Source organism: Lycium ferocissimum, chromosome 7 (assembly GCF_029784015.1).
Source record: "Lycium ferocissimum isolate CSIRO_LF1 chromosome 7, AGI_CSIRO_Lferr_CH_V1, whole genome shotgun sequence".
NCBI lineage: Eukaryota > Viridiplantae > Streptophyta > Magnoliopsida > Solanales > Solanaceae > Lycium > Lycium ferocissimum.
The window spans coordinates 36996935-37015659 of record NC_081348.1 but is presented as its reverse complement, the minus strand read 5'-3'; the positions used below and the strand labels follow the sequence as shown (position 1 = coordinate 37015659).

The 18725-nt window shown below is 35.8% G+C and overlaps 2 protein-coding genes across 2 annotated transcripts; one reads left to right on the top strand and one right to left on the bottom strand.

Moving 5' to 3' along the window:
• Nucleotides 1–399: 399 nt before the first annotated feature.
• Nucleotides 400–10219, bottom strand: LOC132064762 (probable protein S-acyltransferase 23). The gene is made up of 13 exons (XM_059457863.1): nt 9605–10219; nt 9393–9533; nt 8258–8370; nt 6688–6767; nt 4906–5069; nt 3884–4022; nt 3697–3796; nt 2719–2770; nt 2560–2637; nt 2364–2462; nt 1502–1580; nt 1236–1384; nt 400–882 (listed from the first exon to the last, which is right to left on the bottom strand). Exons 1-13 carry the CDS (start codon nt 9848–9850, stop codon nt 694–696), a joined length of 1629 nt encoding a protein of 542 aa, XP_059313846.1. The 5' UTR covers nt 9851–10219; the 3' UTR covers nt 400–693.
• Nucleotides 10220–12958: 2739 nt separating this feature from the next.
• LOC132064761 (soluble inorganic pyrophosphatase 6, chloroplastic-like) lies at nt 12959–17707 on the top strand. Its single transcript, XM_059457862.1, has 6 exons — nt 12959–13279; nt 14186–14346; nt 14641–14741; nt 14855–15036; nt 16947–17045; nt 17460–17707. The coding sequence occupies exons 1-6, from the start codon at nt 13040–13042 to the stop codon at nt 17550–17552; spliced, it is 876 nt and encodes a 291-aa protein (XP_059313845.1). The 5' UTR covers nt 12959–13039; the 3' UTR covers nt 17553–17707.
• Nucleotides 17708–18725: the final 1018 nt, after the last annotated feature.

Below are 18725 nucleotides of genomic sequence, written 5' to 3'. Positions count from 1 at the left end.
ACTGTATTATTTTGGTTTCGGGGATCAAATTTGATCAAAGACCTTCAATTCAAATTTTGTTTGCTCCAAGTGGTAAAAGATTTGGTGGGAGAAACTATATCTAGTTCAGTAATTTTAGTTTTGCAGAAATAGAATCTTGTTTTTTACAGTATCAAAATTTGATATGGAAAGACCTAAATATGGATCGAGTTTGTTCCTCCGAGAAAAAAGTTCCTTCATCAAATGGAGACCCAGATTTGACCTTATGCAGTAATTATCAATCATCATTATATACTGGATATTCAAGTAATGGTAGAAGAGTATTTATAACGGTTATACTCGGCGGTAACTAGAATATGAAATGAAATTATACTAAAATTCCTCATACTCAACTCATTCGTCTTAAACTCCTCCCGTTAATTGTCGAAAGTCTTCTCATTACTCGCCTATTTGATACAAGAAGATGTACAAAGAACAGCATCATTTTCAATGAAGCAAGTGTTACGGATTTTTCCCCCTATAATTTTGTGGGATGATACTTTTTTTTACAATGTAAATAAACCAGACCCACTAGCATCTTTTTTGTTTTTTGGGTACATTGGCAAAGACAAAATAAATCATAGCCCCTCGCATCCTTTTACAAATACTGAAGAGGTCACCTGGAGGCGTCTGGTAATTTATGCATCCTTTAGCAAGCAGGGATTATAAATGCTGCTATCTTGCAACGTGCTGCAATGGTGGCCATGCAATCTCTTCATCATTTGTGTAACCATTAATAAGGAAATCAGAGCAATTCTTTCGACATCCATGGTTATAGGGATTTCGGAACCTCCCATCTGGACCACGAAGATACCCATATCTTATAGCATTTGCCATTTCATTGGTTGTGATATTTCGAGCTATCTGCATGGACGGAAAAGGTACATTGCATCAATTCTCCATTCATTTGTTGTGACACACAAGCAATATTCATAAAGGAAAGCTCCACTGCATAGATTCCCCAACTAAGATACTAATGCCCTATTGGGATAATACTTCTTCAAGCCTCACAACACCATAGTAAATTACTAAATGCCTTGTAGAGGCAGCCGATACATTAAACCCCACCCACCCAACACCCTTTCAAGGGAATTAGGTCAATCAGATTTGGGGGGAGGGGTAGGATTGACTACTAAAGTGAATCCTGAGCAAAATATCTATAGGCTTTAGCTGCTTAATGACCAGGAAGGACAAGCTAACCAGGGAATCTAATATACCTGGGATATCTGTACTACACAGAGTGTTACAGCAGCAATTAGAATAACCCCGTCCATGAACAGAAAAGCAACTACACCAGGATAAGCAAGGACAACATGATGTAACCACGGTTCATCAGTTACCAACGATGGTACTGATGTCCAAATTCCTGCAAGAGGTAAAAAGTTATAACTGTCTTAAACAACCCAGTGTTGTTTTATTAGTGTAAGCTACCAGTATGATCCTTAAGACATGCGATATTACAGATAAAGTGCTTTTAACATACTCTGGAGAGCAACTGCAGCTCCAACTATAGATGTCATAGAACCCATACAAAGGAAAACGAAGAAGTCCCGCTTATTCCTCTGCAATGTTCAGCAAGAATGACAGTTAAAAGCACAGGAATTAATAAAACTACTTGCAAAATTTCTAAAACTCTGAAGATGCAAGAACTGCTCGTAACCTGCATTTAGTGAGGAAGTCAACAAACTGATGCAAGATAGGCAAAAGAGAGAAAAGGAATGAGAAATGAGGTTGATGCCTGATTAATCTCAGAAGGGAAGGGTTGATTCTAGTTATGTAATTACTGTAATCCATAGTTACAGTTTTAGAGATTCATAGCCAACGAGCTGCATCAATAATACTCCCTCTGTCCCAATTTATGTGATACACTTTCCTTTTTAGTCTGTCCCAAAAAGAATGATACATTTCCTTATTTGGCAAACATTTAACTTTAAACTTTACCTTTTACGCTTAACAAGATGATCTATAACCACACAAATATCTTTGGCTTATTTTAGACCACAAGATTCAAAAGTTTTCCTTTATTTCTTAAACTCCGTGCCCAGTCAAACTATATCACATAAATTGGGACGGAGGGAGTATTAATTATGTGGCCCAAGAACCCCTTCAGTAGTACTATCATAGTTTAGTGAAGATGTGAGAAAACATAGGAGTGAAAACAGGAATATAAAGTAAAAAATAAGATACTAACACTCATTTGTATTGCATCTAACCAGAGGTGCCCGTAAAGGACAAAACAAGAGGAATAACCAGGCATACAGAAAAAGAAGAATTAGACAAAATTAACGGCTAGCAGATTTTTGTACACTCTGTATGCTCCTTTAGAATCTTTTAAACAGTCATACCTTCCCCACACAATTTGAGACCCAGGGGCAATGATGATCGAATTGTTCAACACAGCGGTTGCAAGTAGGACAGTGTTTTGACCGAACAGGTCGTATGATCTTGCATAAAAATGTTCAACAATCAACATCACAAAACAAATGCATCATCAAAGGTAGAATATATCTTGTCGAAAGAAGACTAGGTTTTCTGAGAAACCTTGCAGGTGGGGCAAAGCTGAGACCAGTTCCCAGTCCAACTGGAAGTATTGTTCAGATCAATATTCAATAGTGGATCCTGGATGAATCAGCTAACATCATTAAGTAAATTAGAAGACATTAAAATCGCTGTAGAACAGATTCAAAATGAGAGTGATACCTGAGCATCAGGTTGACCAGCGACCCCGATCTTGATGTAACCTGGATCTTTACTGCAAACCAAAATGAAACCATCATGTTTAGCTCTATAATGAGGCTCGAGAAGCTGAGTGCAGGCATACATTTACCAAAATGAAACACATACAAGAAAATGTTTAACTTTCAGGGCCAAAATTAGGATATTGCCAAATAAACAAGCCCATTCATTTAAGTTCAACATTGTACAGGACAAACTCCAAAAATTCTATAACCAATGTCTAGGGATAATAGTGATATAAAGGACAAGAAAGAGCAGACTGATTGAGTAGATGGTCCATCAATGATAATGGTGAAAGGGAAGGGAAAAGGACAAGAAAGAGCAGACTGATTGAGTAGATGGTTCATCAATGATAATGGTGAAAGGGAACGAAGATGAAGCTTCTTTAAGAACAAATGATTCTTTTGTTTATCCGGTAAAAAAAAAAATCAGTTTATCTTCTGCTTTTATCGAAGTCCAGTTTGGAAAGATCTAATTTTCTCCTTTCACAAATTTATGGTCCCTATGGATCACAGAATCACGCAGATTAACTTTTATGTGTCAGTGAACATGTCAGATGATTGCAGTTCTAAGACTGTGACTGCTGTCGGCGTTCCAGAGTGCTGTGTTCCTCTTTTAGTATGTACATAAAATTTGTGAATCATACTATAGATTTTGTAGAATTAGGCAAAGGGAAATAACAGACTATAAGGAACATTTGCACTTTACACCCGTATCAAATGCTACCTTTGCCTCAAAGTTTCCGTGCCTCATACTCTGAATTGGGGAACCCCTTGTGCACTACCATACTCTGATTATGTTGATTATTTGCTTAAATAGAATAAAGCCCACAAAAACTCCCATTGGCTTTAATACAATAATGGGGTTTAGTATAATATACATAGTAAATTAATTGGGTTTTATTGCCTCATTCATTGAAGTAATTAAACAGGAAAAAGTTACCTACTGCAACGAACTAACATTAGGAGCGCAGCAACTGCCAGGGAAACAGCAGTCCATCCCCAAAGTGCGACAACAGCAGTAACTTTTGTAAGACCAGGAGCTAGCAAAACAAGATCCAGTAATTAACAATTAGCAAGCCTCCAACTAAAAGAAGAAAAATAATACCACAAGAAGTACCATCACCCACCAAAGAGGACTGAATTGATGAAGAGAATGATGTTGACAAGAATAACAGAGAATAGAACTGGAGCATAACCTTTTGGCCCCATTTTAGCAGGCCAAACCTTGTCTTTCCACTGCTTTCTCTGTGACCGTTCGGCATTAGACTGCACAAAATTGAATTTCAAACTGTCATTCAGACAAAATACTTCCAACCTCAAGACAATCATTCTTTTGTGCAAGGAATATTTTAAAACTAAGAGCAAGTTTTACGAGATTCATCATGCTAACTTGCCTTTTTCATAATAAAACTTCATGGGATAAGAGTCACACAACTAGAGCAGTATATGTGTACTAAAATATGAATTCACCTTTGATTCAAATTGTGTGTCATGTGAAAAGAGTAGGAGGTGAATCAAAAAAAAATAGAGAAGGCCAAAGCATTAACATATCATGCAACATGCTCCCAAGCGTTACTTCCCCATGAACTATAAGGTTTATTATGAATTTGAAATATGGAGAAGCTTTTACTTTTTGGAATCATAATGAAATGAATTAAAACCACTTGTACGAAGCATTTTGCTCAAGAAAGATTAATCCAGAAACATTCAATTAAATTACAAGACAGGGTAGAAGTCAATCAAAAAAGACCTCCAGCATCTCCCAGGTATTTATTTGAGACTTGAAATCCATGACAATCCAAGTCATCCATACAAGTTATGGTCGGCAAGGATCCAAATCCATCCATTCAAATTCATCCCAAATACACCGCCTAGAACATGAAATAGTTACAAGGGAAAGGACGGACATGCGTATACGAGGATTAATATTATTGCATAACCCAGCACGTCAGATGACAGAATCTTCATGATAGTACTATTTTCTTTTTTGGGGATTAAGATAGCATTATGTGTTTTAAATATTCTCGTTCACAATCGCATTTGGATACAAGCAACCAATTAGAATTTCCAGGTGGAAATCTTTCAAATTGTTCAGAAACTGTCACTATGGACCATAGATAATTTCTATACAAGTATAAGAGTTACCTACAAGTATAAGTGCTATTTGCCGATGACCTTTATCAGATGCAAGCTCTGCAGGAGTAAGTCCGGCCTTATCTTTGACTGTTAATTCCTCCTTTGTGCCTGCATGTACAAGTAAAGTGCAAGCCTCTGCATTTCCTCTTAATGCTGCCCAATGCAAGGGAGTGCAACCTGCAAATGTTTGAAGTATCAGCAGTATACAACTATGTTTGTGCTTATAAACAACAAAATTGACGCCAGATGTATGTAGATAGCAATTATCATGGTCAATCAGTAAAAATTCAATAAAAGAATAAGATCAACCAAAACATCTTCCAGATAAAACGTTTTTCACATCAGTCATGATCACAACCCCCCGAGAAAAAAATGACTAATTAAACAAAACATGAAGCCAATGGATATTTACTCTCAAACTTTCAGATATGCCCATGTCAAAATCTTAGAATGCTGCAACGGGAAAGATAGGACCCATAAGTTAATGGAGGAATGCTAAGCAATACCACCTCAAAAGGGGGGAAAATCTCACTACATTTAAGTCTTCCAAAGGTTCATCCCAGGAAACACACAAAATCCCAAATGATTTCTTCAAATCAACAAGAAGAAACTTGCTCAAAGGAGATATGGACTTCATTCTCCACTTAGTATATACCCTTGGCAGCTCGCTACAAACCACCAACTCAATATCCAATTCTTCACAAACAAAAAAAATAATCCTACAGTGTCACTTTCCTTACCCATCTTCCTATTAGATGCTCAATTGAATTTCGAAAACTTCAATGAACAACATATATGCGCACTACTTACTCGTATGTAAAAGATTCATTAATGCAACAAAAGTCCAGGATTAAGTTAGTGCATGTATTACAAAAAGGCAGCCCTTTCCTTACAGAGTCCAATCATATCACGCCTACGATATTTACACATATTTGAGCATTTAGATTCATTAAAAGTTTTTAGTATAAGTAAGATTCGCCTTCTCAAGATAGGGGTAAGGTCTGCGTACACTCTACGCTCCCCAGACCCCACCTGTGGGATTACACTGGGTTGTTGTTGTTAGTATAAGTAAGAATTAGTGTTTAAAGATAAATATGATATAATGATTCCCTTCTTATCAAAAAAAAAAAAAAAAAGAAGAAGAAGAAGAAGAAGAAGGAGAGATGCAACGATTCACTAAAGGAGGAAGGAATCCAGAATCTGATTATTAATCTAAGTAAGAGGACTGCAACAACGACCGAACGATCACATGATAAAGTTTTAGGGTTTTGTCCCAGATCAAGTGAAATTCAAACCCTTAATTTTTTCTGGCCATTGTTTATGAAATTTCAAGCAAAAGGAGGGGCATTCAGCCCCCAAATTTCAAACTCTTTCTCTAACTAAACAGACGCCAAAACTAAACTAAACTAAACACCAAAACTAACAAAAATAGGAACTCTTTCCTTTAACAAAGTATAAAATCTACCTAGACCAATCATCTTATTAAAAGAAGCACTGAAAACAAACTACTAATAAAATGTTTAGAATCTCCAACTATAATCAAACTTTGACAAGAGAAGAAATTATTAGACACTGCAACTTATCTTTCATATTTACACAAGCATATTTTATAAGACATAATTACACAACCATAATTGCTGGATAACATTGACTCTGAATCAACACTACGGAACATACCAACTTCAGGGTTGCGGCGTCTATTATTTCCATCTCAAAATATTATAATTAATACTTACAAAAGCACTATATATACACCAAGAGAATTTAAGAAACGGTACATTCAATATAAACATACCATCTTTATCTTGTCTCCCCTGGAAAGCATCTCTGAATAGAAGTAACCTAATTGTATCACCAAATCCCTTGTATGCAGCCCTAGTTGGAAATACCATGGAAAATGCTTATTGAACACATTATAAAACAATGGATAACTGCTGCCAAGAAATGACAAAACAATATAAAGAACTAACATGAAGATCAACTCAGTAAAACATTCATTTTTTAATTCCACAAACCAACACCAGAGAGCAAGAACTCTGTCTACCAGTGCTTGATAAAACAAATGTTCACTGTCCAGTAGGCAATGCGGAACGCCCCAAATTGCATGCACTACCAGGAATAAAAGATTTAAGATACTTGGAGTAGAAAGGCACACCAAAGCTTGAAAAATGAAAACTACATTAATATAAAGGGTGTTTTACAATGTCAAACAATGATTCGATCTCTCTGTTTAGACTTTGTTTAGATGAAACTACTAATAGGAAGTTTAGGAACAAGCATAACGAAAGAAGGAAAATTATCAATCCAATTATAACCAAATCTAGAAAACATGGACATCAAACTTTACATATCCAAGCTATACTTGAGTCGTAATGTTAAACACCACTAAGACCTGTGTGCAACACCAATCCACCGAGTTGGGATCTTCATCACCTTACTCTCCACTTTACAACTAAAAGACAACACTTCTTCCCCAATTTTCTGTCTATAGTTTATTAAATGGGATCTTTTGAGGAAGTTTAGGGGTCACTAATCACTTTGTAAGAAACAAACTTCTGACCGAATAACCTGTCAACTCCTTTATTCGAGCAATCACGAAATCAGAAAGGAAGAGAAAAGAGGCCTCCTTATATGATTTTGGCACAGTATAGCTTTTACGGCCTTTTAGTCATCAGAGTTATTTTGGTACTTCCTATTGTGTGTTGAATGACTTGAATCTATTATATGTGATAGTGGAATATATGAAATACATGGAGTTTGTTTTTGCGTTATGATCCGATAATCATAGTATATCTTCATGTAACCAAGGCTAGAGACTCTGACAGACATGTAAAACGTCCACGTTTTTGCTTCCCTGACTGTATATCTTCTACTTAGGGTGGTACAGGATCTTCTCCTAAGATTTGTGGTTTAACATATTCAAAATAATTTGACGCTTCAATTTCTCACGATCATGTCACATATTAACTTTACTTAGAATGCCCGATGCCAGCTGAAAATGGGTTCCAAAATAATTAGTTTTATTACCATTGTGCAGTGAGATACAGAAGACCAAAATAAATAATTGAGAATAAAAGAGGAGCGTATCTTGGAATTGATATGCTAATGAAGTATTCATGATTAGGAAAGGAAGCCAGCTCTCAGGCAAGGCAAAAAGAAATATCTATACACAGGAGGATAATTTCAATCCCATTAAAACTACAAGTGAATTTGCCATAACTAACACAGAGCACAAAACATCCAGAGATCAGAATGAAAATATAGCAAGGAGTCATGAGAAATTTGTCACTTGAAAATTGAGAAGATGATGGATTTTCAACTCATAACCGAAAACTCATGTAGTAATGCTGGGGTGCCAATCATACCAGTGAAGAGGGCTCCTCCCATCATTATCTGGTACATTAAGGTCAGCATGATACTTTGCGACAAGGTGATTCACAAAAGCTGTTTGTCCATACTGAGCTGCAACATGAACTGCCTGTGAAGGAAGTACACATACTTCAACAGTGGATATAACTGAATAAAGAAACTTCAAGGAAAGCCTTATCCGAGAAATTTAGTTTCTAGTAGGCTCTAAAATCAGGGTTTCACCCAGTCAAAATTTTGAATAATGTAACACATCCAGCACATGCTAAGGTTGAGGAAAAATGGAAGAAGATGACTAGTGGTCAAGAAGAAGCAGGACAACGAGAAGCCTGTAACTAAGGATTATGAAACTGGGATAAAAGAATTTAGGAATAATTGCAAAGGTTCTGTATCATCTTCCCCAAGTGCCCCTGCTGATACAAGCTCAGGTTATGGATTCTTCATTTAAGTAAAATTATTTACCTTATCAAAAAACAACAAAGGATCCTTCATTTAAGTGAAACCTTACACTTGTAGACTAATTAAACAAACAAAACATAGTCCTTTTAATTCAAAGTTTGAACCAAATTCTCTTTTAGTTTTTCAACTACAAGCCTACAACACTCACTCATTAAGAAAAACAAGTAGAAACTTTATCAATTCTGTTGCATCCAACTTGGACTATAAATTCATGATCTAAATGACATAGCATACTATTGAAGTGTGTTACCATCTCATCTAAAGAAGCTGCTTAAACCCATAAAGATTCAAAAGCTCAGGATGACAGTTCAATAAGTTTATAGGTAAACAACAGTAGAACTAAGGATGTGCTGGAAGTTACACAGAGACCTAACACTGGGGTCAGTTCCATCATGGACGCAAAACTGTCAAGCTCCTTTCCAGCTACATTCAAACTACCAACTTATACAGATGAATTTGAAAAAAGCAACAACAACAACAACATAGACAGTATAACTCCACAAAGTGGGGTCTGGAGAGGATAGAATGTACACAGACTTTACCCCTACCTCGTGGAGGTAGAGCGGCTATTTCCGAAAGACCCTCAGCTCAAGTAAAAAAAAAATGAAAGTACGGCAGTGAAGAATGAAAATAGCAACAATAATACTGGAATTATGACTATGTATTGTACATTACCCGATAACCATTAACATCAGCAGCTTCAACCCGCGCGCCATTCTGCAACAACACGTCAGCAGCAGCAATCGATCCCCGCACTGCTGCCCAATGCAACGCGGTCTGCCCCGCATTATCCGTCGCATGAACATTGCCCCCGTGCTAGAAAACACTACAATTAAAAACTCGATCCTCAATAAATAAGTAAAAAAAAAAAAAGGAAATGTTAATACCTGGATGATATATTGGACAATATCAGCGAAATTGTTGAGAGCAGCCCATTGAAGCGCGTAATATCCGTTCCCATCAGGCTGGTAAACGGAAACGCCGTCAACTTCAACGAATTTACGGAGTTTGTTAAAATCACCGTAAGCGCAAGCAGAGTAAACATCGATTATGGCTGGTTCGTTAGGGTTTTTAAGACCCGAAGTTTGCTGATCATTGGAGTCGGAAACGATCTCGATTTCAGATGAAGCCATTGATAATGTTGGAAACAACGATAATTCAGAAATCTGGATCCAAGTGTTGAGGGTTAGTAATAGACTAATAGTTCATTTAATTGTCGTGAACTTTTTTTTTTTGCATTTATTATTACTGGGAAAGGTGAATTATCATTCAAAGCGCAATATTCAGGTGGCTGGGTATCGTCAAGTGTGTTTATTACTCTACGGCTGCTGCCGCGCTGAATTTAACTCAACGCCGTCGAGAAACATCAACAAAAGATTAAATCTTAAATTAAGATTGGCCGTCCCATCAATTAATTTTGTAGTTTTTCTGTAAATTTATTTTTTATTATATTTTTTTTTATTTTTATACCTAAGAAATATGAAAGACAATATTTCAGAGATTTTGCAAGATCATTTTCTTCCATACAAGCACTATAAAGGAACATATGTTCATTCATTTCTACTTTCATTCACGGGGGAGCAGGTAGGTAAGGGCATGGTAGGTTAGATACTGATTATCATATGGAAATTGCGATATTATGATATTTGGTATGCATTTTTAAAAAGTTTGATATTTCATATGATATTCGGTATTCATAAAGAAAATATCGAAATATCAAATACCATGCCGAAATATATAATTACATACTATATCATTCATATATCTCAGTATTATAATACTACCAAATATATAAACTAGTATTATTAGAAAATTAATTGTTTAAATTTTGAAACTTTGTCAACTCTATCTTGAATTTAAATGTCTTTTTTTGTGTAATTGATTTATGAAGGGGATTGTTTGTACTTTCTTTTGAATATTTTTGCATGTGTAAGGTGTTAATATAATATAATTGAGACGTTTTTTGAGTAGCTGAAGTCATAATTCTCTACGATATGAGTATATGTAAGTCGAAGTCGAACAAACTATGATACCAATTTACCGTACCGCAAAATATCAAAACCGAACTTAAAAATACCGAACCATACCGAATTAATTTGATATGATAATGGTATAGCATTTTTAGAAACCAAAAACTAAAATTACCATGCGAACTTTCAAAAACCATGCCCATTTAATGATTAATTTTTTCGTTGGATAAAAAAAGTGTCCATTTAAATTTTTGTCTATTATCAAATTAAGTCCTCTTATCAAAAAATTAATCTTTTCTTTTCAGATTTACCCTTATTCAGTGTTATGTGATCAAATTCTAATGTCTATTTTATTAGGGTCAGTTTAGTTAAATTACCTATTTTTATCTAGGAGTATGCAAATAATTAATTGGATACACTTTGATCCGGAGGGAGAAGTTCATACATCAATTACAGAAATTTACCGGAGGGAGTAGTATTTATTGCATCTTTTATTTTTTGTTGTGGTGTTCCTTCAAGGACGTCCGGTAAATTTCTGTAATTGGTGTATGATTCAAAATTCAAATACTACATGGTTATTTTAAATTGTGAACATTCACCATTCAATTGTTGATATTAAAATGAATTCCAAATTAAATTTGTTTGAGTCAATGGCGTATCAAATTCGACGTAATAAACGAGATTAGAGCTGTCGCGTCTTTTAATATTTAAAATGGATTTCAAATTTCGAGAATTGCACCAAAAATTTCATTTTTTGGAGTAAAACACTTCTTAACGGTACAAAGCCTCAATAATCTTTATTCCTTCGAAAACAATTTATTCCCTCTGGTAATTTACATGGCACCATTTAACTTAGCACAATGCTTTTAAGAAAAAATGAAGACTTTTAAAATTTGTGGTTTAAAACAAGCTTCACACATTTGTGTGGCTAGAAATTATTTCATAAAAGGTAAAAGGAGAATTTTAAAATTAAGTTGTTTCTAAATATAAAAACATAACATTCTTTTTGGAATAGATTAAAAGGAAAAGTGTGCCACATAATGTAGCAGAGATGAAGGTACTCAAATGTATGTGTATGCATACTCATAGAGATATGAATAGAAATGAAGTTATTCGGGGCAAGGTGGAAGTGACCTATGTTGCGGATAATATGAGTGAAGCGAGACTGAGATGATTTCAGCATGAAGGAGGTGTGAGGATGCGCCGGTAAGGAGGTGTGAGAGGTTGGCTATCGTAGGAGTTAGTAGAGGTAGATGTAGATCGAAAAATAACTGGGAGAGGTGATTAGACAGGACATGACACACTTCAGCTTACTGAAGACATGACCCTAGATAGAAAAGTGTAGAGGTCGGGATTAGGATAGAAGGGTAGTAAGTGGTTGAGTGATGCTGCACTGTAGGTCGGAGAGGTAGGGGCTAGCCCCCTCTACATATCCATAGTATAGTAGTATTATTATTTAGTATTCACGCAGATGTCTATTCTTCGATGTGTATCAATATCTATTGCTTTTCCATCATTTGTCTTGCTATTTTGTTGTTATACTTTTTTTGTGTCTTCATCGAATTCATTTTCCTTTTCTTTTTTATTTTTTCATTTTCGTTATACTTTTTTTGTCTTTTATTTTCATTTTCTTTTCTTTATTTTCTTTCTTTCTTTTTTCGGCGAGAAAACAACCTTCTTATCCTACAAAGATAAGAGTAATATTTGCATACATCCTATCTTCTCCAGGCCTCACTTGTGAGATTACACCGGGTATGTTGTTGTTATTATTATTATTATTATTTTATTTTTGAAAATGTAATACTATGACTTAGGGGTCGTTTCGTGTGAAGGATAAGCAAAAATAGTCTCGAGATAAAATTTTAGTGCGTCTTTATCCGATGTTTGGTTGGAATAAAAATCCGGAATAACTAATTTCGGAATTAATTATCCCAGAATTTTAGCCTTATTTTATCGTACCTTAAAGGTGGAATAACACTAATCCCGGATAAGTTATTTCCTAACAAAACGAGCCCTAATAGGGAGTTAGGTTTGGTGCACAAAAAACATAGAGCTCGTTTTAAAATGGAAGATATCACATGTAAAGAGGCAAAATATACAAAAGGACAAAAAGCGTAAATCAATCAATAGGGAGAAAAAAAAAAAAAAAGGACGTGTATATATACAGATAATAAAAAAGTGGGAGCAGTTACAAAAAATATATATATAAAAAAAAAAGCGAATATTCTAGCAAACCAATGAGACCTTACCATTTGTATATGTGTGGTTGAAGTGATTCAGTGGTACCAGCAGCATCTATTGCTACTTTCACTGCTAGTAGTTCATTTTCTCTTTGGCGCTAGAAAAACAGCAATGGCGGCGGCGGCGAGAGTAATGGTATCAACTAGCAACACTTTAACGGCTTCGCTCCTATCCAAAGGTCCATTACGAAAGCCCAGCAGTTTCAGCCTTTGCTTTAAAAACGGACCTGTCCAAAAGAGGCGTATTTTCACTTGCAAGGCAATATACAATCCACAGATTCAGACTAAAGAAGAAGGACAGCCTGAAACCCTAGATTACCGTGTCTTTTTTTCTGACAATTCTGGCAAAAAGGTAACTACTTTTCTCTTGCGTGTTTATTGGCAGTGGATTTCTCATTATCGGGGTGGGGTCGGGTGAATGGGTATGTTCCGAAAACATGCTTTCCACCAGACAAAATAAGTAAGAAATTAACTTAGTAGGCGTCTGGCCATGGAAACCAAATATTTTTCATTTTATTTGGAATTTTGAAGTGGCAGTTGTGTTTGGTTATAGTTTTTGCAAAAGAATATTTGGTTGTTTGAATGTATTGAAAGTGAAAACAAGGTTTTAGGTGTTTTTCAAATTCCAAATACAACTTCAAGTTACAATTTGAAATTTTCATGTCCAAACATTGATTTCCAAATAAAATGAAATAGTTTTCCGGAAAAAAAATGAAAAATTCTTATGGCCAAACGGGTAATTATTTTCCAAGAATACAGTTTTGAGGAAAACATTTTCCTCCATACCGAACACACCCATAGTCTGGAAATTTTGACTGTTGTACGAAATGAGCCTGAGTAGAGCGGAGTAGTTACAGAGAATCATATAGCTGGCCTGTACTAGTTTGGATTGAGGCGTAATGGATTGATTGATTGACATACTGCTGGAATGCCTAACTGGGAGACTTGTTATCGATGAAATTTGTTCAGCGACACATTTCCACTTTCTGTAGTTTAACGATGACCCGAAGAAGGGAAGTCAAACATGAAATCCATTTCAAATAAGGAATTGATTGAAAGCTGTGAACTGTGAAGATAAATAGCTGTGGGAGTGTAATTTTATACTGTTGTATGTCTGGAATTTTTATCCAACGTGAACCTATTTCATCTTTGTTATGTTTACTTAGTGAAAAAAACATAGCTTTTAGTCTGTCAAGGTACATTAGCTATAACATGTTTTATCATGTCTTTATCAAAATTATGTCTTTGTGATGTGCAGATATCCCCCTGGCATGACATACCACTACATTTGGGTGATGGTGTTTTCAATTTTGTTGTTGAGATCCCCAAAGAATCAAGTGCAAAGATGGAAGTTGCTACAGATGAGCAACACACTCCAATTAAACAAGACACAAAGAAGGGGAAACTTCGATACTATCCGTAAGCCTATCATGTCACTTATTCAACATTCTTTTAGTATGTTATACTTTCAGATGTAATTATCTATTGCGATTTGCAAGTGATTATATTTATGAGTTAACTGAAGTCTTCTGTGGGTTAATATGTTCTGGTCTGTTACCATTTGCATCCATGGACACTCGCACTCCTTAATCTTCAACTGATAAAGACTTGTTCCTCGCTGATGTTGTGTAATCTCAGCTGTGTGTAGTTGTCTATTTTCTGATAGCTACAGTTTTTAAGTTTGATCTTATGCAACTCTTGTGCAATTCTCAGATATAACATTCACTGGAACTATGGATTGCTTCCTCAAACATGGGAAGATCCTTCTTTTGCAAACTCTGAAGTTGAGGGGGCATTTGGAGATAATGACCCTGGTTAGTTAACAACTTTCTTCTGGTCCATCTATCATAACAAAAATAATAGAAAAAGAATGGCGTTTGAGATTTTCATAACTGGTTGAATCTCTCTATGACTTTTTCATTCGTAGTTGATGTTGTTGAGATCGGGGATAGCCGTGGCAAAATTGGCCAGCTTCTGAAGGTCAAACCTTTAGCTGCTCTGGCGATGATTGATGAAGGAGAACTTGACTGGAAAATAGTTGCTATTTCACTAGACGATCCAAGAGCTTCACTTGTTAATGATGTTGATGATGTAGAGAAACATTTTCCGGTATGCTTGAAGGGCAATAAAGCTGCTAGCTTTTGTTGACTCTTCTTTCTCTCCCACTGCTTATGCTTGTGCAACACTTCTATCCATCTTCTCTCTCCCTCTATCTCTCTTGCTCTCTCTTTTTGTTGTGTTGTGATATGTCTCGTTAGTTAAAGATATTTGTTTTGGAATCTCCTTCTCAATTTTCATATGCTTACTTCAGACTTGTTTGGCAATGTTTTTATGGTTAATTTATCATTTTCGTTGATGAGAGTCTGGTTAATTTATCATAAGGGCTGACACAAAGATTCTTATTGAGTTGGAGTGGCCGTTATAGGATATGGCTTCCTATCAACTGTTAATTCCACTGAATAAGAGACAGCAGAGGCATGCAAAATACTATATTTATGGGAATCTTGCTTTGTTTCCTATAAGCAAATAGCAGTGTTATCTAAAGCAAAAGGCGCAAAAAAGCTCTAAGGTCACCTGGGGCTTTAAGCGCAAAGCGCAGATAAAGCGTGGGCTTTAATGAAAAAAGACACAATGCTGCGAACATACAAATATATATATGTTTACTTGTTTAGTCCAAGACTAATAACAATAAGCATGAATAACAAATATATGGACAAAGAAATTGTAAAAACATTACGATAAAGTGAAATATCAATTATCTAGTGTCACCTCATCAAGAAAGGCTCATTGGCAAGGAAAAGTATGTCGTAGAGCCTAGATGATGACACTGAAGCTCAAATAAAGCGAGGCGAAGCGCTCAACATGTTTTGAGCCTCGCTTCAGAGCTTAAGCATGCCTTTGACAACACTGGCAAATAGTAACATTGGTATAACTTGCTTGGTGGAGACAAAAGCACTTGTATAAGTAGTGCAAGTTCCGGTATTCTTTTTAGTCTCATTTTGTTACCATACTATCATATTGCATGAAAAAAAATCATGCCCCTCTAGTAGCTCCTTTGGATTATTATGTGTTGTTTCTTCTTTATCGAGGAATCGTTGTCGGTTATACGATGCCTCTAAGTGCAGATCAGTGAGCTTCCTGTTTGAAGCAACTGTGTTGTCCCTAATCTCACTGTCTGACATGTTGCTGTGATGAGCTTTACTGGAATATCGTTCCTCCAAATGTTTGGTGTTGCTACTGAGCTAGATTCTTACTGGTATCTATATATGTTAGTATACTTTTTAATGTTCTTGATTGCAATACTACTCCCTCCGTTCACTTTTACTTGTCCACTATACTAAATTAAAATTTTCACTTTTACTTGTCCGCTTTCCGGCCCTTCCCCGGACCTCGCGCATAGCGGGAGCTTAGTGCACCGGGCTGCCCTTTATTTGTCCGCTTTAGCATATCAAGAGAAAGACCAACTTTTTTTTTTTTTTTCCTTGTTTTACCCTTAACATTAATTGCTCGTTTCCAAATCATTTTCCAAGTCTATTAAGACTATACACCAATTAACTTCATCCAAAAAAAAAAAAAAGACTATACACCAATTTTAATATGGGTGTTATGGTAAAATCTATACTTCATTTGTTGATTCTTAAGGGGTGTGCAAAGTCAAAAGTGGACAAGTAAAAGTGAACAGAGGGAGTAAAACATAGCAGTGTTTCCACATACAGAACAGTGGTCTACTTTAACTTGCTGAATGAAGTTCCTTGGTTTCTTGCCATTTTAGAAGGAAGTAAATGCTCTTGAATGCTAACAGTAATAGAGAAGCAATACTTTGAGTATTCCTTTATCGCCTTCCAAGAGGCAAGGCTGCCCTACTGTTTAGGATAGTTATTGCTTCTGTAGGTCTAGCTAGGCGATTTCAAGTTGTACCAGAATTGAATTAGTGCTTGGACTTTATATTAGGCAAGTTCCTTATTAATTTCTTGTTAACTTGTCAAATATTGATCGAACCATTTCTGTGAATTTTTCAGGGCACTCTCACAGCAATCAGGGACTGGTTTAGAGACTATAAGATACCTGATGGAAAACCTGCCAATAGGTTTGCTCTTGACAACAAGCCAGCAAACAAGGTAACACTTCCGTAGAAGCTATGGGTTGAATGTGGTTTCTTTGAAGATCCTTGATTCCGTTTCCCCTTAGTTTCTTGTAACATTGCACTTGCAAATTTTCAATTAGACATGATAGTAATGCTTAGAAAATTGGCAGTTGCCTGTTTTGCGTGCCCCTCGTCTTAGTTTATATGATGATGAAATCTTTCCATCCTCTCCTGCAGAAGCTTCCATATATAACTGCAAGATCTTGCAGTTACTTTTGATTCATTGCAGCACACAATGACATAATATGCTAATTATATTGGTAATTAGTAATCATGCTAACAAATCTCCAGGCCCCCTCCTATCGTATAAAGAGGTTTAGTCTTTGTATAACTGTTTTCACTTGCTCTGCATCATCCTGCTGATGATCACTTTACCTTGCACTGCCAGGATTACGCTCTTAAGGTTATTATGGAAACCAATGAATCTTGGGCAAAGCTTGTCAAGAGATCAATCCCGGCTGGTGAGCTTTCACTTGTATAGATGCCGATTGATAGAGCTTGAGCCAGCTAGTTTTCCTGCTTGTAACCTAACTGGACGTGGAAAATGTCCCCGGGATTGTATTCTTCGCTTATGAGGTGGAAAGACAATCCATATTCTTAAGATGGTTTTATGTTAAAAATGTTATTGTTCTTCTACTTTACCCATCCATAAATTCTGTTCATGCTGTAGTTTTTTTAAATTATCCAGGATGAAAACAGGTGTATTGATGTACGAATTGATCTTCTTTCTCCAATTGCATCAGTTAATTTGTTTGAAAAGTCAGGTTAAAAAATGGTTCATCCTTCACTAAACAAGCAAAACTTCAATGGCTCACGCAATGCTAGTCCTGGTTGTAGTTTGGTTAAGTCTCTAAAGAAATGGATCCCAACATTGGGTAAACAATGAAATGGGATGAGCCTAGCTCCGATACCATCTAAAGAAATAAATTTTTGGCCTGACTCAATCCAAAAAGCTAGCTCATGAGGAAGGATTGCCTAGGAGTCCAAACACCCCTCTAGAACCGATGTGGAAGAATCAACAAAAGTTACTCTTAACCATTGAAGTGTCGTGTAGCTTCTTGAAATGTCTTTTTTTATAATATACTCCTAATGAATTATCTAATAGTAGTTCTTATTTGTTATTATCTTAATAGGTAATGAAAATTCATGGAGCCTATTGGCATCATCTAAATACTAAATTTAGAACAGTTTCATAACCAAAGAGTTTTTAGAAGCGTACATTACATTGAATTAGTGATTTAAACGTATTTTAGTAAATAGCATAATATAACTTGATCAAAAAATAATCAAGTAGGATGAGTCCAAACTGATAATTTTTCCTCCTAAACTATCTCTGGCAAATCTTTGCAACTAGAAACATGTTATTCATTGTGAGCCCCAGACAAATTTATGCATGTCGGTTAAATGGTACTTGCGATTGGTCTAAAATCATGTGGAGGGCAGTAATCTAAAAATAATCAATGTAGGCAGTACCAACAAATTGGGACTAAGTTTATTTGTTGTTACACTTGCATAAAGTGTAATGTTTGTGAAGGGGTTTTATAGTGATTTAAACTTGTGTATTTACGTTGGGATAATTGTGATACAAAAAGCCATCTTCTTTTTCTCTATTACTTAATACAAGGAATTCAATTCACATGACTTGATGCATGGT

Excerpts from the sequence above, each read along its gene's own strand:
- LOC132064762 (XM_059457863.1), bottom strand. The coding sequence starts at position 9,850 with ATGGCTTCATCTGAAATCGAGATCGTTTCCGACTCCAATGATCAGCAA. Across the intron at positions 8,371-9,392 it reads CTGATGTTAATGGTTATCGG|GCAGTTCATGTTGCAGCTCA; the intron begins GTAATGTACAAT and ends CTTCCTTCACAG. Across the intron at positions 2,771-3,696 it reads ATGTTAGTTCGTTGCAGTAG|TAAAGATCCAGGTTACATCA; the intron begins GTAACTTTTTCC and ends TTTGGTTTGCAG.
- LOC132064761 (XM_059457862.1), top strand. The coding sequence starts at position 13,040 with ATGGCGGCGGCGGCGAGAGTAATGGTATCAACTAGCAACACTTTAACG. Across the intron at positions 14,347-14,640 it reads GGGAAACTTCGATACTATCC|ATATAACATTCACTGGAACT; the intron begins GTAAGCCTATCA and ends TGCAATTCTCAG. Across the intron at positions 15,037-16,946 it reads ATGTAGAGAAACATTTTCCG|GGCACTCTCACAGCAATCAG; the intron begins GTATGCTTGAAG and ends TGAATTTTTCAG.